The 24,443-nt window shown below is 35.6% G+C and overlaps 1 protein-coding gene across 11 annotated transcripts in view; it reads right to left on the bottom strand.

Moving 5' to 3' along the window:
- The window catches only part of METTL15 (methyltransferase like 15), a 309,773-nt gene that overhangs the window by 165,311 nt on the left and 120,019 nt on the right, over positions 1 to 24,443 (bottom strand). For all 11 annotated transcript variants that reach the window (XR_004380946.1, XR_004380947.1, XR_004380948.1 and 8 more), the window contains exon 4: positions 1,776 to 1,967. Coding sequence is in view for 8 of the 11 variants with exons in the window: in XM_032843436.1 (XP_032699327.1) it covers positions 1,776 to 1,967 (192 nt within the window). In the remaining 3 variants the exon portion in view is untranslated. The remainder of the gene's footprint in view (positions 1 to 1,775; positions 1,968 to 24,443) is intronic.

Here is a 24,443-nt window from a genome sequence, read left to right as displayed (position 1 = left end):
CTTGCTCAACTCTAATCTCATCCATTATGTATTGACTTAGAGTTTAATGCTCAAGGGCAATTTTATTTTCAGGTTCTTAGGGGGGAAACCTCAAGAACCCTGATTCACAGACTACAATTTGCTAAGAAGTCTTCATATTAACAATATAGGGATTTACAACCATTAACTAGAAGCTATGTTCATCGTATTTCAGAAGGCATTCTCCTTTAACAAGACATAGGAACAGCAGAAATTTGCTTGACATTTTATTACCTCTGCACAACAACCTCAATCTCCAAACATGAAAGGATATTTGACCTTTACTATTAGTCACCGCTTTTTAAAGGATTTTCATTATTTTCTTTTATGATCACATTCTTCATTCTATGAATGCCAACTTGTGCAAAAGAAGGTGTAAGACTCAGAACAAAAAGGTTCCAACAAGTATGGGTCACAATCCAAGTTACCAGGTCATATCAAAACATGGGGAAAGGCTATATGTGAATAATTACCATCGAACAAAGCATTTTATGGGAAAGAAGTCAAAGTCAACTCATTATTAATTTTCTGACTTAAGCAGGACATTAAATTTCTTTTTCTTTTTTTAAGATTTTATTTATTTATTTGACAGAGATCACAAGTAGGCAGAGAAGCAGGGAGAGAGAGAGAGAGGAGGAAGCAGGCTCTCCACTGAGCAGAGAGCCTGATGTGGGGCTTGATCCCAGGACCCTGGGATCATGACCTGAGCCGAAGGCAGAGGCTTAACCCACCAAGCCACCCAGATGCCCCAGGACATTAAATTTCTTATGTGCAGGTCCTTCCAATAGATTGGAAGACATTTTGGAAAACCTAAATTTGTCTCAGTAGAAATGCTTATGCAAGTCTAGAACTGCAGATTAGTGATAGTAACAGAATGGTTTGCTTATTTAGACATAAGAAAATCTAACATTCCTCTTAGAAGGTAAGCTTCCCAAAGGTAGGAACCATGATACATAATTTGGCGGTCAGGGTGGGGCATGAAATGAGGAAGAAAAACATGGTTAAGCTTTGTACATACAGACTATTCTGTCCCTAAGCCAGTGTTAGGCATAGAGACAAGGGATAATCTAAACTTTAAAAAATTAATTTAGGTTTAAAATGACTCATCCTACACTTTACTAGAATGTGACCCTCTTTGTGTTATATGTACCTATTAGAATAATGGAGAACAAACCAGTATTTCCAGGGTGGTGAGGAATGAAGAGGAGGTGTAAAGCTGTCCTGTACATAGCATTATGTTGGTACGGTACCATAAACTGTAATTTCTCTGGGGAATGTTAAACCAAAGTAACCGTACAGGACTGAGACAGGACAAAACTTACACTCGCTGACCTCCAGAATCTTGCATTTCATGTAGCATTCAAAAGAATATGCATTAAATATAATCCTTTTACCTCTCACAAGAGGCATAGTGGGGCCTGCATAGAAATGGACCCACTGTTTCAGCATCACATTTATTAACACTGTTTATGGTCTAAAAAGCTCATATTGTATCTATAAAAAAAGATTATCAGTATGGAAGTTATCTTCTTCACTATTCTGTGTAAAGATAGCAATGATTTTCCTTTTAGAATCTCAAATCTAGAGAAACACTAAAGTCTATAATGAGTAGCAAACAAAACTGATTTATTATGTATGGATAGTGTTAGGTGTGGGCGTGTGATGGGAATTCTGCAGTCTTAAGAGGAAATTAAATCCAGAGCGTTTCTGCAAAATTGATTTCTTGTTGTGAGGAGAAATGGTTTATTGATACTCACCTGCCACCATCCATTCTCATGTCCAAGGGGCCGTCCTTCCGAAGGGAAAAACCTCTCTCAGGAGCATCAAGTTGCATGGAGGAACACCCAAGATCCAAAAGAACTCCATCCAAAGTTCCTGGCTGCACTCCAGCTTTCATTAATAAGGCTTCTGCCTGGCTGAACTGGCCTAGCATAGCTCGGATCTGTTTACTGTGAATAAATGCAGGAGATGGAGAAAAGACTTTGTTATATTAAATTCTTAAGGTCTATGATCAATGGAAGGAAGCACAGCCTATTATTAGCTTATTTAACCAATATGTATTTTCTAAGGGCCAGTCACATGCTTGGTACTATACAGAGACATATGGAAATGGAAACTTTACATCCTTGGTTTCAATACCAGAGGTGATTTAATGTAATTTTATTTTTTCTAACAAACACAGTTTATTATATATTTCTGTGAAGGGATACAGTAAGTTCATGAATTTGTAAAATTCCTTTTCCAGACCATTCATATTTCTTTAAAAAAATTCCTTATTCATTTGTACAAAATAAACTTTCCTCTTTTCAAAAAGAAATCTTAAATTTATGGGTCAGGAAAAGAAGTACATATTATTTATCAAAAGAATAAATTTAGAGATAACAAATGCTCGTGAGGATGTGGAGAAAGGGGGACTGTGTACTGTTGCTGGGGATATAAATTTGTACAACTACTATGGAAAACAGTATAGAGCTTCCTCAAAAAATTAAAAATAGAACACTGTATGATCCAGCAATTCTGCTTCTGGAAATATATCTAGAGGAAATGAAAACATTCTGTTGAAGAGGTATCTGCACCCCCATTTTAATAACAACATTACTTATAATAGCCAGGACATGTAAACAACTTTTCATCAACAAATGAATAAAGAAGTTGCGTATATACACATACATACACACATACACACACACCATGGAATATTATCCAGCCATTAAAAAAAAAAAAAAAAAGGAAATCTTGTCATTTGTGATAGCATGGATGGACCTCGAGGGCATTATGCGAAGTGAAATAAGTCAGACAGAGAAAGACAATTATTGTATGATCTCATATGTGAATATTAAAAAGGAAAGAGAAAGAGAGAGAAACCAAACTCATTAAAAAAGAGAGAGAGAGATCAGATTTGTGGATACCAGAGACAGAAGATGGGGTAAAGAGAATTGGATGAAGGTGGTCAGAAGGTATAAACATCCAGATAAGTTAGTTAAATAAATACTAAGGATGTAATATACAACATGACAACTACAGTTAACAATGCTGTATGATATATATAAAGTTGTTAAGAGAGTAAATCCTAAGAGTTCTCATCACAAGGAAAAACATTTTTTTATATATACAATGAGATGATGGATGCTAACTAACTTATTGTGGTAATCATTTCACAATATATATAAGTCAAATCATTACACTTATATAAGTCAAATATATAAACTTATATAGTATGGTACATTAATTACTATCTCAATAAAACTAGAAAAAATAAATTTAATCAGCCAATTTAAGTACAATAAATAATAAACAGGGATCACAGAAAAAAGATATGTCAAACATCTTCAAGCCAAACACTTAAGACTGTTCCATATTTTTACCATAACTTAGGATGGGGTGCTGTGCAGCTGCACACTTGATGCATGAAACTACGCTTAAAATAAATGCCTTCTTGCAGAAACAATGTGTTAGCTTTGAGCAGGCACTTTGAAGTGAATGGAGCATTCAAAATCAATAGGCAAGAAGTTGGAATCACCTTGCAGCTATACTAATTCTCCTTCCTACACAAAGTGAGATGCTGCCTGCAGGGTTCTTCAGAAGCCTTAGGGCAACTGCTATGCATTTTGGATGGGGAATGGGAAAAGAAAAACTGGCAACTCTCCCAAGACCTCATTCCCTCCATCTACAGGTGGGTAGGGTGAATTTGGATTCCAACAGGGGAATTCATATTTATGATGTTATGTTTAAGGAGAACTTCATTGCTCATTGGTAATTTTTTCCCAAACTCTGATGGAGAAACTGATTTTCAGATTCACTCACCAAAAATTCATTGACTATCTCCTATATATCAGACATTATTTTAATTAGCATTGTGTTAATTTTTAATAAAAGATGAATAAAGCATGGCTTTCTGAGCTTTGAACTGAAAGAAATATATAAATGAATAATTTGTGAAACAACCTGATGGGTGCTAATAGTAGAAAGATAAATTGTTATATCTGTATTTGGAAAATATACAACAAATGCTAATACTAAACACTGGGAACACAAATAATAGAATACTGGGATTGGAAAGCAACTCACAATTCACTAATTCCAATTATTTAACTGATTGAATCTTTTCCCTCTCCACCATCACTGCTGGGGTGTGCTGGGGTAGGGGGAGAGTCACTGTTTTAACCACCTCCCATTTTCCCCATCGGTGAGGGAGGAATTCCCATTCTAGGATTATGGAAAACATGGCACTTGGCCACTGGACAGATGAAACTGACAGTTTACTAATCACACATCCTTACAGCTCTTACAGCCCAGGGGAGGAGGGTGTGCAAGGCTACATGTGGGTGGCAGGAACAGAGTGGGCAAGCAGAGGCTATAAGAAGCAGGTTTTATAGTTCAAAAGAACTGTTAACCCTTGGTTCTGATGGGAGAATGTGATATGATTGGCTTGTCTGAGTAATTCCATGGGCAGGGAATTGAAACCTGCTACTCAGGGATAAGCAGATATTTTTACTTATCCCTTTGATAATAAGGGTCCTTTGGCTCAGGAACCTTATCTGTGGGAGCACTGTGCCGGGGGGGGGGGGGGGGGGGGGGGGGGGGTGGAGCTTGTGGTTGGGACAATGGAAGGTCTCTCATTTTTTTCCAGATGTCAAGAATACATAATATTGGGCTTTAATTTTAAGGCCTTACACAAAATTCTCCAGCTCATGTTCAAACATTCCCAATAATCAGAACTCACTACTGTTTTTGAGCTGTTTTTTAGTTGCTAACTATTTCCTCACTATTTCTATATTTCTATATTTTCCCCTTGATATTAGTCCATGTAAAACAACCAAAAACCTACAACCATGGAAGCCTTTCATATATCTACTGTCATTTTAAGTCATTGTAAGGGATATTTGTTGGCCACCTCTTGCTTGCCAATTTCTGTTCCAACAGGACCTGAAAATTTGAGCCATGTCATTTGGGAGAGACTGATTATATCTATAATTGTTTATATGTCAACTTGGCAAGCCTACATTATCTAGTTATTTAATCAAACACTAATCTCGGTGTTGCTGTGCAGGTTATTTTGTAAATGTGGTTAATAATCAGTTTGCTGTAAGTAGGACATTACCTTTAATAATGTGGGTATGCCTCATCCAATAGGTGAAAGGCTTCCCAAGAGCAAAAACTGAGGTTTCCCAGAGGAAGAAGAAATTCAGCCTCAAGACTTCAATATCAGCTCCTGTCAGAGAATTTCTAGCCTGATGGCTTGCCCTAATTCAGACTTGCCAGTACCACAATTGTGTGAGCCAATTCCTTAAAATAAATCCCTTTGTGTATTTATGTATTATATCCCTCAATATCCCTAAGGATTCTCAGGAGAAACAGAACCAGTAAGAGATATACATTATGTGTGTGTGTGTGTGTGTAACTTCTGCTGGTCTGTTTCTAGATAACATACTCATTGTATTTTCAGAAGGTTTATTATAAAGCAATGCATCTAAATTTCAAGAGGGCTTTTAATTTTAATTTTCTTTTTAAATTTAATTTTATTTTTTCAGTCTTCCAAGACTGTTTATGTACCACACCCAGTGCTCCATGCAATACGTGCCCTCCTTAATACCCTTAATACACCAGGCTCACCCATCCTCATACCCCCTTCCACCCTAAAACCCTCAGTTTGTTTCTCAGAGTCCACAGTCTCTCATGGTTCATCTCCCCCTCTGATTTCCTCCAATTCACTTTTCCTTTCCTTCTCCTAATGTCCTCTGTGTTATTCCTTATGTTCCACAAGTAAATGAAACCATATGATATTTGACTTTCTCTACTTGACTTATTTCACTCAGCATAATCTCCTCCAGTGCCGTCCATGTTGATGCAAAAGTTGGGTATTCATCCTTTCTGATGGCTGAGTAATATTCCATTGTATAAATGGACCACATCCTCTTTATCCATTCGTCTGCTGAAGGGCATCTCGGCTCTTTCTACAGTTTGGTGACTGTGGCCATTGCTGCTATGAACATTGGGGTACAGATGGCCCTTCTTTTCACTACATCTGTATCTTTGGGGTAAATACCCAGTATCGCAATTGCAGGGTTATAGGGCAACTCTATTTTTAATTTTTTGAGGAATCTCCACACTGTTTTCCAAAGTGGCTGCACCAACTTGCATTCCCACCAACAGTGTAAGAGGGTTCCCCCTTCTCCACATCCTCTCCAATGTTTGTTGTTTCCTGTCTTGTTAATCTTTGCCATTCTAACTGGTGTAAGGTGGTATCTCAATGTGGTTTTGATTTGAATTTCCCTGATGGCTAATGATGAATATTTTTTCATGTGTCTGTTAGCCATTTGTATGTCTTCTTTGGAGAAATGTCTGTTTCTGCCCATTTCTTGACTGGATTTTTTTGTTTTCTGGGTGTTGAGTTTGATAACTTCTTTATAGATTTTGGATAGTAGCCTTTTATCTGATAAGTCATTTGCAAATATCTTCTCCCATTCCATAGGTTGCTTTTTAGTTGTTTCCTTTGCTGTGAAGCTTTTTATCCTGATGAAGTCCCAATACTTTTTGTTTGCTTTTGTTTTGTTGCCTTTGGAGATATGTCTAGCAAGAAGCTGCTGCCCTTTCAGTCTTTTTCATGGACACAGCTGCTAAGCTTCCTCCATTACTGTATTTGTGCATATTTGTCAGTTGTTGCAGATCTAAGTACAATTTCTGCCCTACACATTTACTACAACCCTTTAAGATCCAGGTGTTATCTTTAACCACAGAAATCTTTGTACTACAGCAAAACCTCACACAAACCACTGTTTTACAGTCTTAATTCCTTGGGTTTTACAGCTATTATCCTGTTTGCTAATATACTTGTAAAATTTAAAAAAATAAATCTTATAAGGAGTTCTTGGGTATCCTCAAACATAACGGTTGAACACACAACATTCATACAGTTTTACACCTATTACTGAATAACTAAAATGTAATCCTTGTGGTACAAAACTCAGTTTAATACACAAGTATGAGAATATCATATGGTAACAAAAGTAACCAAGTGTCAACACCACAAAATACATCACGTGTTTAAGGCAGAGCTTTCTGATGCTGCATCAGTTACATGTTTCTAGAATTAGATTGTTCTCAGAGTCAAAAAGCCATCCACAAAGCTTACCAATTAATATGTCGAATGAAAACTCAGCCTTAACTTTAGACCCTGGGGACATTATTTCATATATGCAATTATTGTGAGGCTAATTTTACTGGACCGGCACAATCCCCTTTTCTCTTTTGTCCTCCCTTCCTTCAAATTTTAATTTTCAGTATTTGTGCATATGTATTTTACAAGTGTTATAAAACAAGTAACCAAAAAGTGTGATTTAGCCAGGGACGATCATGATGGTCACAAAATAGAGGCAAACCAGGACATTTAGCCATTATTACAAATGCACGATTTGTTCAGATCATCATTATTTTCATCTGTCCTCACCTCAGACTCCCCAGGATGTAAGCAGAATATTGCCCATGATTCAAAGCACATGCTATGTGAGAACTGTTCTTCAATCCAAGCCCAGGAAAAGGCAAGATGCTTAGCAGTAGAAGGTCAACAACACCTTGGTTGCTTGAAGCCATTTTTTAGGTTTTTTGTGAAGATCTTAATTCTAGCAAGTCATCTGCACTTAGAATACAAGTTATGGGCTGTTTGTTATAAAGGACTAATATGTGGTAGTATACACTGAGGTAGTGATGTAAGAGTAGCTACAACTCACTTTGTATTTGATTTAGGATTGACCATGGAACTTTCTCATTCCTCTTACTGCACAAGAAGTTTAATAATAGGGGTTAAGGATAAATTCCTCTACAAATTATAAAAGTGGATCCAATTCACAGGGTTGAACAGGGTTGTTCTTAATGTGAGTACTGTCCATCTTGGTTTTTAAACCCCCAAACTCCTATGTTTATAAAATGCCTAATACAAAAGAGGTACTTTGGTTGCCCATGGATTTGTAATTTTCAGTTTCATGGAGAGAAGACTTACGTGTGTAGAATCAAAACAATTTAAAACATGTGAAGTCTGAACATAAATTTTTAAGTTGGATTTAGAGAATAACTGAGACAGGCTAGGGAAGAAAAACATCACTATTATACTTTTCCTCTTAAGATTTAATACTCTTCTACTGTAACCTTAACAAGTAATACTAAATAAGTGCTTTAAATTGTTATATACCTCTATCCTCAAGTACAGTAATGAATTCTGCCATAGTAAGCAAATATGCAATCCAGACATATACAACTGACAAAAACCAAAAAATGGTCCATGAAAACGATTAATAATGATGGTCTTGATCCTTTCCAAATCATCTAACTTTTGCAGTGTGGCAGATTACCTCAAAACTTAGTATCTTAAAACAACAATCATTTATCAGTTCATATTCTGTGCTTCGGCAATTTAGGCTGGGCTCAACTGGGTGATTCTTCTGATAGTGGGTGACTGCGGTTTAGTTGGTCTCAGTCGGCCTCACCTACATGTTGGGAAGTTGGCTGGGGTTAAGATGGCAACTGGACCACACGTCTGTGACATCTTGCCAGTTAGCCCAAGCTTTAACATGGAATGGTCAAGTTCCAAAAGTAGCAAGGTAGGCTGACTCCAATACACAAGTACTTTTTAAGTTCCCTATATGCCCCATTTTCTAATATCCCATTAGCCAAAGCAAGCCCATAGCTCAGTCCAGACCCAAGGGCTGTTAGAATTCAAAGGTAGACTAAGGGGCTAGGGTTTAATTCCAGAAATACAAATCTGGACAGAGATCAATAAGGAGTCTATGCCATAGGGGTCCAGTAAGAGCTAATACATGATCATCTGGGAGGGAGTAGCAGGTGGTAGTAGGGGGGTCTATAAAAAAGCAATGGTAGAATTAAAATTAGAACGTGGTAGAATTAGAATGCAAACACAGTAATGAGTTAACTTAACATCATGTAAATGTGACAGCAAATAGGAGGGCTCCAACTTCAGGCCAGACTTTTCCTAAAAAGAATAAGTTATCTAGTCATGAAGAAATTGAAGTTCTAGGCAGGAATATGGTTAGAGAGTAAGGCATAAGAGAGTAAGTTTAGAGATGTAATTAGAACTGACCAATCACTAAAATCAACACATCAAGTCAGGACTAGTAATAAACACGGATCATATGAAGTAGGGTGACAAGCAGAGCAATGTAAAGCAGAAGTTTCCCCCCTTTACAGTACTTTTTTTTTTTTCCTTAAGATTTGTTTTTTGAGAGAGAGAGAGAGCGAGTGCACAAGGAGGGAGGGCAGGAAGAGAGAGACAGAGAATCTCAAGCAGGCTCCATGATGAATGCAAAGCCTGACTCAGGGCTCCATCTCACAATCCTGAGGTCACAACCCAAGCCAAAACCAAGAGTCCAATGCTTAACTGACTGTGCTACCCAGGAACCTCAAGAACTAACATTTCTTTAAAGGTGGCAGGAACAGCACCCAGACACTTAAAGTTTGTTTTACTGAACTTAAAGTGAACTGAATCCAGGGTTCACTTCATCATAAATCTTATGCATTTATTTTGTGTGGGTATTTGGGGACATACCTGGGTAATAATGTCCCATGAAAGGATAAGAAGAGCAAAATACAAATAACTTTTTTTTTAGGAGGTTGGTCTGCTTACTGTGGATCTAAGTCCTTCTCATATTACCATCAACATTATTTCATGTAAATCCCAATGTACTACCTGTTTTTCAGTCATTAAATTTTATTGATCTATAGGCACAAAGCAGGGGCCATGGCTACCTTTACCACTTCATTAGGCCTCCCAAGTAAGGAATTCAGAAGGGAACCAAAACAGTGGATGAAACACATAGCTAACTTGAGCAACTATAAGGGCAAACATTTTGGGGTACTTTCTGTGTGCCAGACCCTGTGCTGTATACTTATCAAATCATTTCATGCTCCTGATAACCCTAAGAGGTCAGTGACATTATGGCCCACAATCTGCAGATGAAGAAATAAGAACAGAGTAAAAGTCATAAGACTAGGAAGTGGTAGAATAAGAATGCAAACACAGGCTAGTCTTGCTAGAGTCTTTGCTCTCAACCGCTACACTGTAATACCTATCAACTTTCTATTTATTTAATACCACTTCAGATCTCATTCCTCACCATTATGACTTTGTCATGATTGATTATCTGCCTAGTTTGTCTGATTTTTTTTTAATAAAACCTTTTAATTGTTTTTTGGGCACCTGGGTGGCTCAGTGGGTTAAAGCCTCTGCCTTCGGCTCAGGTCATAATCCCAGGGTCCTGGGATCAAGTTCTGCATCAGGCTCTCTGCTCAGTGGGAAGCCTGCTTCCCCTCTCTCTGCCTACTTGTGATCTGTTAAATAAATAAAATCTTTAAATTTTTTTTTAAATAAAACACTTTGTCTTTAATGTTTGCCATCTCTTCATAGCTATAGGTGTGCAGATTTAGCACCCAACAAATATTTGCTGAATAAGGATTATCTACGAGGGGCTGGACACAGGAATATAAAAATGAACAAGAGCATACATTATAGAAAGGTATATGCACAAACTTAGGTAAATCACTGAGATGGTTTATTTCTTCTTAAAACAATAGTGGTAGAGTGGGATGAGGATACTGTATCATAACGCTTGTGTTTAAATCTTGGCTCTGCTACTTACCAACTCTATGGTATTGGACAAGTTATTTAATTTCTCTCAGTATCAGTTCCCTGTATTTCAGTGTATAAGGTTTCCCCCTTTAATACAGCTGAGTATGGTAGAAATACCTCAACAAGTTCTGGACTCAGACTAAATCAGATCATCAGCTTTCTAATTCTTTATCTAATTATTTTTTAATTTGACTATGATAAGTATTATTCATCTTGACTCTCACAAGTCATCTACATATGGAATACAACTTATTGGTCTGCTTTACTATATAGGACTAAATGCACTAAAATATACTGAGCCTGGTGATGTAAGAGTATTTTATTTGATTGTGTATTTAAATAAAGATTGAACATATAACATCAAAATTCTTCTAACTGCATACTGTCTAATAATTCTGGAGCCAGATTCTTCATTTGTACTATGCAAACAGAGCAATTCCAATGTCACAAAGCTTTTGTGAAGAGTATTTTAATTAATATACATGATAACACCCACTAAGATGCCTAGGCATAGAAAAGCCCTTAATAAATGCTACCTCTCTCCCCCCCAAGCTCCTTCCCTTAGATACTCTTATAATTTGGTCACTGTGCTGCCAATTGATAGCTGAGAGCAATGGCAAGTATTTCCTTCAAGCCCACCAAACGCAGAGCATACCGGCCGTGATCTTTTGACCAAAGATTTTTTTTTTTTTTTCAAGATTTTATTTATTTATTTGACAGAGAAAGAGATTACAAGCAGGCGGAGAGGCAGGAAGAGAGAGAGAGGAGGAAGCAGGCTCCCTGCTGAGCAGAGAGCCTGATGCTGGGCTCGACCCCAGGACCCTGGGATCAGGACCTGAGCCTGAGCCGAAGGCAGAGGCTTTAATCCACTGAGCCACCAAGGCGCCCCAACCAAAGATTTTTTTTTGTCCAGCCTCTCCGATGTGCCTCTATTGGGCTATATTTCTCTTTCCACACCATGCCTATTATAGTTTGAGAACCGTTAACATTCTTTTTAAAGTTTTTTATTTAAATTCCAGTTAGTTAACATGCAGTGTGACATTAGTTTCAGGTGTACAATATGATTCAATTCTTCCACACATTACTCAGTGCTCATCACAAGCACACTCCTTAATCTCTATCACCTATTCCACTCATCCTCCCACCCGTCTCCCCTCTGGTAACCATCAATTTGTTCTCTATAGGCAAGAGTCTGTTTCTTGGTTTGCCCCCCTCTCTTTTTTTCCCCTTTGCTCATTTGTTTGGTTTCTTAAATTCCACATATGAATGAAACAATGTGGTACCTATCTCCAACTGACCCATTTCACCCAGCATAACACTTTAACTCCACCCATGTCATTGCAAATAGCAGGATTTCCTTCTTTCTTTGTGGCTAAGTAATATTCCATTGCATGTGAGTGCATGTGTGTGTGTGTGTGTGTGTGTGTGTGTATATGAATCACACCCTCTTTATCCATTCGTCAGTTAATGGATAATTAGGCTCTCTCCATAATTTCACTATTAGATAATTCTGCTATAAACATCAGGGTGCATGTATTCCTTTGAAATAGTAATTTTGTATTCTTTGGATAAATACCTAGTAGTGCAACTGCTGGATTGGAGGGTAGTTCTATTCTTAACTTTTCAAGGAACCTCTGTACTGCTTTCCAGATTGGTTGCACCAGTTTGCATTCCCACTAACAGTAAAAGAGGGACCCCCCTTCTCCACATCTTTGCCAATACCTACTGTCTCTTGTGTTGTTCATTCTGACATGTATGAGGTGATATCTCACCATAGCTCTGATTTGCTTTTCCCTAATGAGAAGCAATGTCGAGGAAAACTGTTCGCTTTTTGATATGTTTATGTTTACCATACCACATACAGCTCATTGTAGACATATTTATATATAAAATCTAGGATATTTTGATTTTCATGTTAATTATGATCAGTTTTAAATATTAAAAGATGCCCTTGCTCAAAGAATATTTCCATATACTGTATATATTTGATTTGATTGTGTATTTGATGCCCTTGCTCAAAGACCATCTGCTCAAAGAATATTTCCATCTACTATAGAAATGGAATGAAAAGACATTAATTTTGCTTTGCATAATTTGCTCAAAATCTTTGATAGCATTATTTTTACTGACCATTGTCTTTCCCTTCAGGAAATACTTCTTAAAAACTGGATTTAGCCATTCCATCACAATTCATAATGCACTTTTTTTTTTTTTTTTTAAGAGAGGGAGAAACGGGATGGATGGAGGAGGCAGAGGGAGAGAGAGAATCTTAAGCAGGCTCCATGCCCATCAGGGAGCCTGACACAGGGCTCAACCTCACAACCTTGAGATCATGACCTGAGCCAAGATTGGAAGTCAGACACTTAACGGACTGAGATAGCCAGGCACTCCCATAATGTACATTTTAGAATAATGTACATTAGAAATGATAAATATAATTGTATTTTTATCTCTCAGTAACTCTTTTAACATTTATTCACTGGAGTAATCTCCTTCTGTTCTGGAATAACAGCTTAGCAGGCCTCATAAGTTTTCCACTCATTAATATGTTATAGCCCTATGACTATTGTGAGTTGTATATATAGCCAGCTCAGAAATTAGACTGTCCAGTGCTCAGTTACAAAAACAAACAACAAATGAATATTTACTGAGCAACTACCAAATGTCTGGCACTGTTCTATATTACCTGTGATAAGTAAATAAAACATAAAATTCCAATGACTGCAGAGGTTATATTCCAGAGGATAAACTGATCAATATATTTGAAAACATCTATTTCTGTCTACAGCAGTTTAGCTTGATGAGGACAACTCTTCCACTGGAAAAAACCTAGGAAACCTGGTAATTAAATTATCTGTTTGAAGGGATTAGAGAGCTACAAAAACAGCTCAGACTTGGAGATAAATGGGTAGTCTGAACAAGTGAGCCTGACATTGGAGCAGTTCTTCCCCTGAGGGCCATCGTTTATTTGCAAGTGGAAACCAAGAGGCTATGAAACTAAGCAGAACTTCTGTCAACCTCATAGGATGAAGGAGACAAAGACTGAGTTTATAGTCCATTGAGTGGATATGACCAGGTAATAACCCCAGAATTTTATTTGAGACCCAAAAGAGCTAAAACTGGGTGAAAGACCAAAATAAGTCACACAAAGACTGAAATATGGTTTCAGTCAGTTCAATTCATACTCCAAGAAAGTGATATGGTGTTAGATGACTTGCCCACCAAAAGCTACAGTAAATGATATCTGGAAGAAGATACCTTTCGGACTCTAAAAATAGGTCCATGATTTTTCAAAAACAATGTGTGAAATCAAATAAAAAATCACTAGATAGACTGAGAGATAAGCCCAAATATCAATCTTACTGAATAGATAATAGAAATAGACATACTGGATACAGAATAAAATTATTATTATTTATCTGTATAATTATTATACAGAATAAAGTTATTAGAATGGCCTTAAAGATAACTGATGTGCTTAAGAAAAGAAAGGTTAATTAAGTAATTTGAACCCAAAAAAATACCTCTACAGAAAATAGTAAAACAAAAATCAGGCCAAATGGAAAACAGATCAACACAATAACTGAAATTAAGAATTCAATATGTAAGTTTAAGAATAGCTTAGAAAATAGCCCAAGAAAGGATTAGTGACATAGAAGATAGTTTAGTGGAAAGTATTAAGACTAAAAAAGGCAGAGGAAATAATTTGGAAAATATAGAGCAGAGCAAAAGACATGCAACGTGGTAAGGAGATCTAACATATGCATAACTGGAATTCCAAAGGAGAGGAGAGTGAAAATGAGGTAAAAACAATGTTTATAATAACCAAGAACTTTCCAAAATGATTCAAGATTTCAAGTCACATATTCAAAACGCACAATAAACTCCAAAGAGGATATACACATAAACAACTCCCCACACCAAAAAAGAAAACCAAACAAAAACTAGGACCATCATAGCAGAATTTGTGAAGACAAAGGGAAATTAAAATATTAAGAACAGTCAAAGAAAAAAGATATATTGCACCCACAGGAGCAACAGTCAGAACTGAAATAATGAAAGCCAATAGATTGGCAAATTTCTTTCAGAAGTGAAAGGGAAATAAAAATATTTTCAGTTAAAGAAAATTGAGATAATTCACTACTACCAGACCCCTATTAAAAGACATACATACTAAAAATTATTTTTTTTAGGCAGAAGGAAAATAATCTCAAATTGAAAGAAAGAAAATGCATAATGGAATGAAGATCACTGGAATGTTTAAAGATATCAGTAAATCTAGATGAATACTGACTGTATAAGAAATAATTTCTGGTGACATCAATATATATGTAAAGTTAAATATACAATAGTAACACAAGAGGCAAGAGTGTGACAGTCCTTGCAACTCCGATGTCCAGAAAAAGATTAAAGTATCAATTTATATTTGATTTTCATAGGAAATTATGTATGTTGTGAACTCCAGAGTAAACTTAGAAAGAATAATAAAATGATATAGAACACATGAGCAACCAGAGACAGAAGACAGAATATAATAAAAAAAAAAAAAGAAAAGAATAAAGGAGGAAAAAAAAGGTACAAAGAACAGATTAGACAACTAGGAAACAAACAAGAAAATGGTAGGTAGGTAGATTTAAACCCAAATGTAACAGTAATTATATTAAATATTCTTAGACTAAACATTTAAATTCAAAGCAAAGATTTTTAATATCCATATGCTGCATATAAATAACAACTTAAGTGTAAGGACAGAGAAGTAAAAAATAAGGGGAAAATGTCATGTAATTGCTATACAAAAGAAAGGTTATCAAATAGAGTAGAGAGAAATAGTAGTAGAAATAAAGCTATTTTATCTGAGGGTTTTGGAGGGGTGGGGGGTGGGAGGTTGGGTGAGCCTAGTGGTGGGTATTATGGAGGGCATGTATTGCATGGAGCACTGGATGTGGTACATAAACAATGAATTCTGGAACACTGAAAAGAAATTTAAAAAAATAATAAAAATTAAAAAATAAATAAATAAAATAAATCTAAAACAAAAAAGCTATTTTATCATGATAAAATGACCAAATCCACTAATATGACATGTCAATTATAAATCTGTAATATACCTAATAATAAAATTTCAAAATTATTAAAGTAAAACTTGATAGAACTAAAAGCAGATAGATACATAATCATAACTGTAGAGTTTTAAATATCATTCTTAGTGGGGCACCTGGGTGACACAGTTGGTTAGGCATCTGACTCTTGGTTTTAGCTCAGGTCATGCTCTCAGGGTTGTGAGATCGAGCCCCACACTGGGCTCTGTGCTGAGCATGGAGCCTGCTTAAATAAATAAAATAAATAATAAATAATATTTATTTATTTATTATTTAATTTATTTATTTAATATTTATTAAATAAATAAATTAAATAATAAATAAATAAAATAGACTATCTGCTGGACTATAAGATTAGTTTCATCAAATTTCAAAGAACTGATATCATACAGAATATATCTTCTAAACACAGTGGCACTTAAATGGAAATTGATAATAGGAAAATAACTACAAAGTCCTCAAATGATTGGAAGTTATATAATATACTTGTAAATACTCCAGAAAAAATGGATATAAGTAAATATTTCTAAACTAAACAATGATGAAAACTATAGCATAACCCACAGCAATGAAAATGCAACACATCAAAACTTGCGATATTTTTAAAATCACACTTGAGAAAAATTCACATACTTGAATGCACATATTTGAAAAGATTGAAAACCAATGATCTATGTATTCATTTTCACAAATTAAACACCAAAAGTGAATTAAATTCCTAAAAAAGGTGGAAAATTCCAAATAGCAAAAGCAAATTATAGACATAGAAAAAATATACAACAGAAAAAAATTAAACAAAACCCAAAAATTTCTTCCTTGAAAATACTAAGAAAATTGCTTCACCCCTTATAAGGATGATCAAGTAGGGAGAAAACACACATTACTAATATAAGGTATGAAAAAGAACATGTCATTACAGATCCTATGACATTAAAAATGTTATAGGAGGGCACTGTTAGTAACTTAGTAAAAATAAATTTGAAATTTAGAACAAATGAATAAAAAATCCCAGAAAAATCCTAATACTTAAAACTGACCTAAGAAGAAATGTAAAACAGCTCTAAAACCATTAAGAAATTAAATCTATAATTATAAAGCCTCACACAGAGAAGACAACAAGTCTAGATGGCTTTGCTATGAATTCTTCTAAACACTTATATAATATTAATATTATATAAACAAAAAACCAACATTATATATTATATTATATAATATTATATATTATATTATATAAATATTATTAATATATTATATATTATTATAATATTATATAAACTAATATTATATAAACTTTTCCAGAGAACAGAGAACGAGGGAAAATTTTTCAACTCAATTTATGAGGTCAGAATAACCTTGGTAAAAAATTCAACAAAGATATTACAAAAAAGAAAAACTAAAGGCCAATCTCTCTCATGGATGAAAAAAAAAATTGACAAAACGTGAGCGTACCAAATCTAACCACACATATGAGAGGATATCACCAGGTTGACATCCAATTGGCAAGATCCATGAAACAGCTGAGCATGCAGTACTGAAGCTAAGGAGAGAGGTCAGGACTGGAGAGAGAGCTTTTGTAATTGTATTAGAATAGGAAGGATTTAGTAGATATTTATTAAATAAATATATAACAGAATTTTAAAATGGAAGAACTCTTCTGGTCTCAGTTTCAAGCCAATATTATCAGGAGATGGATATACAATACTAAAAGAAATATTAAATAAAAATGCAATTTTCAGGGCCCCTGGTGGTGGCCCAGTTGGTGGCCCCTGGTGGCTCAGTTGGTTAAGCATCTCCCTTCAGCTCAGGTCATGATTTCAGGGTCCTGGGATCAAGCCTCACATTGGGTTCTCTGCCCAGCTAGGAATATGCTTCTCCGTTTCACTTTCCCTCTGTGTGTTCTCCCTCTCTCTCTCTGTCTCAAATAAATAAATAAAATCTTTAAAAAAAATGCAATTTTCCCAAATACATGGCCTAGAGAAGGCTTCATTATATTTGGGCTCCTCATTGGGATGTTTATCTATTATTAAAAAGATTAGAAAATGCATAAAGAAGTTCTAATAAGGAAATTTTCTTGGTAAGAACTGCTTTGTTTCTTAATTTTTTTAGCATCTCACTTTATTCTTTTTACATGATATTTGAACACTGAACTCTGATTCTATATAATTCTCACACACACACAAAAAAACAACCTATTTCTTTTGTGCTTACCCCCATTACCTCCTATATATAAGGACTTACTGTTTCAGTCCTCAGTTATCATTTCTTCTTCTAGGCTGCTACAGAGCTTACTGATAATTCATTTGGCCCTCAGTATGTGCTACTTTGTAAAGTCATTGTATGCATCCTGATTCCTCAGCAATAAGAACCTAAATCATTTGAGGGTCACATGGACCATGTCATATACATTTTTGTAACTGCAGCACCCAAAAGAGTATAAATGTACAATAAACATTTTTTTTGACAATGAAGGTGGCGATAATATTAAAAGGCATTAATATTTTTGAAATGCAAGAAAGATGAGAACACTTAGCATAACTAACTCAATGTTGTTGTTGTTTTTGTTGTTTTTAATCACAATTAAATGTGATCAAAGTACTAAAAAAGAGAGTAATATACAGAGTATGCTTATATAGGCTTTGGAGAGGATAAGTAGTTCTGCAGTGTGTATCTCACAAGTACTCAACTAAATTCAATTGTTATGTGGACACTGAGTTTTAGACACTAATTTTTCACATGCCTAAGAGCTATAAGAAGCATTATAGAACTACCTTGTAACCACAATTTTTTAAATCATTTTTTAATTTATTTTCAGCATAACAGTACTCATTGTTTTTGTACCACACCCAGTGCTCCATGCAGTCCGTGCCCTAATACCCACCACCTGCTTCCCCCAACCTCCCACCCCCCCACCTCTTCAAACCCTTCAGATTGTTTTTCAGAGTCCATAGTCTCTCATTATTCACCTCCCATTCCAATTTCCCCCAACTCCCTTCTCCTAACTCCTCATGTGGTTTCACTTATTTGTGGAGCATAAAAAGTAGCTTGTAACCACAATTTAAGAGTGCATCTTAAGGGGCGGCTGGGTGGCTCAGTGGGCTAAAGCCTCTGCCTTCAGCTCAGGTCATGATCCCTGAGTCCTAGGATCAAGCCCCACATTGGGCTCTCTGCTCAGCAGGGAGACTGCTTCCCCCCGCCCCTTTCTCTCTGCCTGTCTCTCTGCCTGCTTGTCATCTCTGTCAAATAAATATATAAAATCTTTAAAAAGAAAAAAAGTGCATTTTAAGTTTCTGTTCACAATTATCTTGCCCCCTACAATATCAAAGGAAAAAATGCTAGCAATGTTCTACTAAGAAAAAAAATAAAATTCACAATTCATACCAACTAAAACCATGGAATTAGTTAAATTTAATTCATTCAATAAAAAAGAAAACCTCCAAGTGCTTTACTTTGAAAGGTGGTATTACAGTCACAACACTATTTAAACAAAATTCCTTTTGGGGGTATTCTTTTTTCCCATCTGGGCACTTTTAAAAATCCCAGAAATATATAGTGAAATTTATATGAAGTCTGGTCTTCGCTGAGTAATAGTAATTACAAAACAGACTAAACTCCTTCTTCTGTGACTTCTACGTCTCTGGGTTTTGCATGCTAGATAACCTCGCTCCTTTCTACCACCCTCACATCCAATTTTCTAGAAAGTTTAATATGATGATTAGAATAAAAAGCATCCATTTCTCTGAGCTATTACTTTCTAAAATTTACACCTTCTGAAGTAGTTCAGATGAATTCAGCCTTTAATCACCGTGCACATACACTGCCAAAATAAGCCATTGATTCTATCAGTTATTCAGGGAATTTTATCACGACTGAAACATTAACAGTTGTGAATGGTTGGCATTGTTGATTTAGGATGCTTGGATGACTGCCGGAATCAAGTCTGAAGGGGCTAGATGATTTAAGCTAGAGGTCTCTAATTAAGGGTGAATATCACAATCATCTGGAGAGTGTTTATAAATTATGGATGTTTTACTACCGACCTAAAGAATCAACTAAGACAAGCATGCTACAATTCAGGAATTTTCCAGATGTATTCTCACTCATAGCCCTCTTTAAGGTACAATGGTACAGCCAAAAAGACAAGAGCTTTAGGCATGTTTATCAAGGCCATGAGGACTGGTAAATTCTTCAGGCTGATAATAGCTTTTGTAAAGCTTTATAAGTATATACAACAAGCATAAAGTAAATAAGTAGGAAAAATTAAATGCTTATTGTTATAGTAAAGGCCAATGGTTGCTATGTAAGGCAAAGGACAGCAGCTGTCAGGAACACTGAAGCTTGGGAAGTAGGTGTATGTGTCACCCCTTGAAGTGAGAAGAGAGAAATTCCACTTACTGGTGGAAAGTAATAAAGACAGCCACAAGAGGGAAGTGGATGGGGGTACTCACTAACCTGCCTCCATTTATCAACTGGTATCAACTAGTAATACTGAAATTACCAATTCCTACCCTAGTATCTTTTGATGGATGGGTTTTAAAATGACACATCAAATTTAGTTTAAATAAATAAAATCCACTAAATACAATCAAGTATTATAAAATGAAGGGAAAAAAATCTATAACAAAAGTCAGCAGTGTTTTTCCAAATGAAGATAACAGTCATTAGCTCAAATTCAGACCGTGAAGTCTGATATTCAAATGTTTAAATTAATGTACCTGTTTATCTATTCTATATCAGTATTCATTTTATTATAAAACAATGCTTAATTATAAAACCATGTTTAACAAGTCAAACTGATGCTCTAGAAGGCATATCATGTTTTTCCTGTAGTCTTGAATACTCACTGGTAACACTGCTGACAACTACTAGCATATTAAAATGATGTATCCAGAAAAAAATAATAATAAAATAATGCATCCAGAGAAGAAGCAAGCCTATTGACTTCTATCCTGTTGATGGTTCTCATTTGCTTAGAAACTCAGGGTGGTCATAATATAATATAATATAATATAATAAGAAGATTATGGCAAATAACTAATGTTTTTAGTCTAACGAAAAGAAAATATAGCCTTTCTGGTCTCTTTAAAAAAAAATTTCATTAAAGATTAAAGCTGATAGTGTGAAATTTTAGTGAATTTTCATTGCTTTTTTAAGTTCAATGGGAGTAAGAAAAATTTATTCTCTCTGTAAATGCAAATTAATTAGCTGGGTGTGTGTCAGAAGGAAATTTCCTTGAGCCACGATTTTTTTTTCAGTGTTCCAAGATTCATTGTTTATGCACCACATCCAGTGCTCCACGCAATATATGCCCTCCTTAATATCCACCACCAGGCTCACCCAAACCCCCACCTCTCTCCCCTCCAAAACCCTCAGTTTGTTTCTCAGTGTTCACAGTCTCTCATGGTTTGTCTCCCCCTCCAATTTCCCTGAACTCACTTTTCCTCTTCTTCACCCAATGTCCTCTGTGTTATTCCTTATGCTCCACAAGTAAGTGAAACCATATGATAATTGACTCTCTCTGCTTGACTTATTGCACTCAGCATAATCTCCTCTAGTCCTGTCCATGTTGACACAAAAGTTGACTATTCATCCTTTCTGATGGAGGCATAATACTCCATTGTAGATATGGACCATATCTTCTTTATCCATTCGTCTGCTGAAGGGCATCTGGGCTCTTTCCATAGTTTGGTGACTGTGGCCATTGCTGCTATGAACACTGGAGTACAGATGGTTCCTTCTTTTCACTATATCTGTATCTTTGGGGTAAATACCCAGTAGTGCAATTGCAGGGTCATAGGGTAACTCTATTTTTAATTTCTTAAGGAATCTCCACACTCTTTTCCAAAGTGCTGAACCAACTTGCATTCCCACCAACAGTGTAAGAGAGTTCTCCTTTCTCCACATCCTCTCCAGCGTTTGTTGTTTCCTGTCTTGTTAATCTTTGCTATTCTAACTGGTGTAAAGTGGTATCTCAGTGTGGTTTTGGTTTGAATTTCCCTGATGGCTAATGATGATGAACATTTTTTCATGTGTCTGTTAGATGAACATGATGAATATGGATGCCAAGATTCTCAACAAGATCCCAGCTAATAGGATCCCACAGTACATTAAAAAGATTATCCACCATGACCAGGTGGGATTTATCCCTGGGATGCAAGGGTGGTTCAACATTTGCAAATCAATCAATGTGATAGAACAAATCAATAAGAGAAGAGAGAAGAAACACATGGTCCTCTCAATTGATGCAGAAAAAGCATTTGACAAGATACAGCATCCGTTTCTGATTAAAATGCTTCAAAGTGTAGGGACAGAGGGAACATTCCTCAACTTCATAAAATCTATGAAAAACCCACAGCAAGTATCATTCTCAATAGGGAAAGCTGACAACCTTCCCTTTGAGATAAGGAACACGACAAGATGTCCACTCTTGCCACTCTTGCCACTGCTGTTCATATTTTTTAGTGACCTCTCTCTGAAAAGGCTTTCTGTAACTTTTCAGTTGCTGAGTTTTAGTCCTGTAACTACTATGTATTCTTTCCGATTTTAAAAGAATATTCAAATACATATTAGCAGGGATAATCTCCCAAAGCAAGCATGGATTTAGTTCAGATGTATCTTGAGTGCTGTTATTTTGCAAAAGGATGCTAGGGCAATTAACAATTCCAATTCAAATGTGGAAATACAATGCATAAAATAATCCCCATGATCTAATTTGGGGGGGTAGGAGTGGGGTCAAATTAATATTTCCCAACACCAACACTCTCCTGGTCTACAAGATTTTACTTCCTACATTATTAACTTAAAATATATTAATATGAAAGATTTTTAAATGCCATACAGTATGCTAAAGTTTATATTTCTAATACATTTCATAATATTAATAAACGCATAGGATCCAAATAATTAAAAGGATTTTAAGGAGATGACTACTATGCTAATTAAGTAGATTTTACCATCAAAGATTATTATTATGTTCAGGTACAAAATATATTTTCAACCACTGAATATATTTATATATGTGACAAATAAATTAAACTACCCCAAAATCTGGAGGCTAATGTGGCTCTAGGTACATAATAATAATACCAGTTGTTGGCCATGATAGACTTAATCAATTTTGAAATGTTAATATTCTTCTATGTGTAGATAAATGTTTTTGATATTTTTAAGAAAATCAGTCTGCTATCATTTTCTGAATACTTCTTTGTGCCAGGTACTCTGTTAGATACTGAGGTAATAATGGTAACACATGGTCCCTACCCTCAAAGATCTCACAGCAAATAACAGTACACAGCTTTACTACTCACAGAATGTTCTACCTTAGATGATCACACTTTGACCTTTATCACAATCCTTTAAGGTATATAATGTAAACACTTTTACCCTTAGTTTACAGTTACTGAAATGTAGGCTAAGAGAGTATTTTTCTTCTACATCTTTCTCTAAGGTTATCTAGCATACCAATAGGAGAAGAATGGGTGCTCAAGAAATATTTGATAATGAGTGACTTGCTCAAGGTCACATAGCCGTACTAGTAAAGCTAAAAGTTAAACTCAGGTCAAGTTAATTCTAAGACCAAGATGTCAAAGTCCTACTATAGATAGTTTTGAGAGGTTGTTTCAGGACATCTGTTTGCATATCTCTCTGATGAAACTGATTCAACAACTTCTTAATATAGTAATTCTTGAACTATGTATACATTTTTTTTAAGGTGGAATGGCATGCCAGGAGAAAAAGTTGCTCTAGTTTTAGCATCTAACCTAGAGGGGGAGGAGGCAGCAAGCAAATGGAATTACAGAGATCTAGCATCTATGTCACCAATATGAATGGTTAGGTCACAGGCAAGTATTATCGAACTGAAATTATCAGCCTTATAAAAAAAATTATTGTATACTCAAGAACAGGAATAATACAAATATCAATCTTGAATCAGAATTAACCTGGTTGGCCTCATGCCAGCATAACTAGATTTCCTTGAAAGTATTATATATCTCAACTTTATAAAGTGCAACAACAGTAAAATATGAAATAATATGATTTTGCAGTAAGTACTAAAATGAACTCATCCGAATTTTAGTGTAATTATTTGGGTTATTTCTCTTGTGTTTAAGCGAGTTTTACAATAAATATTTGTTGAAAGTCTATTTACAAGATTGGTGGGCTGGATGCCCAAATGTCTACAAATATTGTGTGTCTTTGCTAAAATAATTTGTATAACTGAGCCTGTTTAGTCATTATAAAATACCAGCGCTAGATTTAAAACAAACAAACATCTAAAATACCAGGAAACTCATATTCAGTAATTTCTGGATAACGACAGCTAATATTTATTGATCTGTCACTATGTGGCAGGCACTGTTTGGAGTACTCTCCTTGTATTAAAGCATATGATCTTCAAACACACCTGAGGTAGGTTCTACTATACTCCCCCATTTTACAGATGGGGAATCTGAGGCAGCAGAGCTAGAGCACTTCTTGAAGCTTCTAGAGCTAGTGAGTAGTAAAGATGGAATTCTAACCTAGGCAGTCTGGTTCTACAGCGGGTGCTATGCCATATTGCCTCTGCAGACAAGAGTCCAACAGCACCAATGATATCTTCCTTTTGTAGAGTTATTAGTATTTGACAGAAATTGAACTAAGGACACTATGTTTGTTATTTCATTTAATCCTTATAAAAACAACAATCTTTGAGG

This window comes from Lontra canadensis, unplaced genomic scaffold, assembly GCF_010015895.1.
Source record: "Lontra canadensis isolate GAN:19392208 unplaced genomic scaffold, GSC_riverotter_1.0 scaffold140, whole genome shotgun sequence".
NCBI classification, from domain to species: Eukaryota; Metazoa; Chordata; class Mammalia; order Carnivora; family Mustelidae; genus Lontra; species Lontra canadensis.
This window is presented reverse-complemented; position numbering and strand designations above follow the sequence as displayed.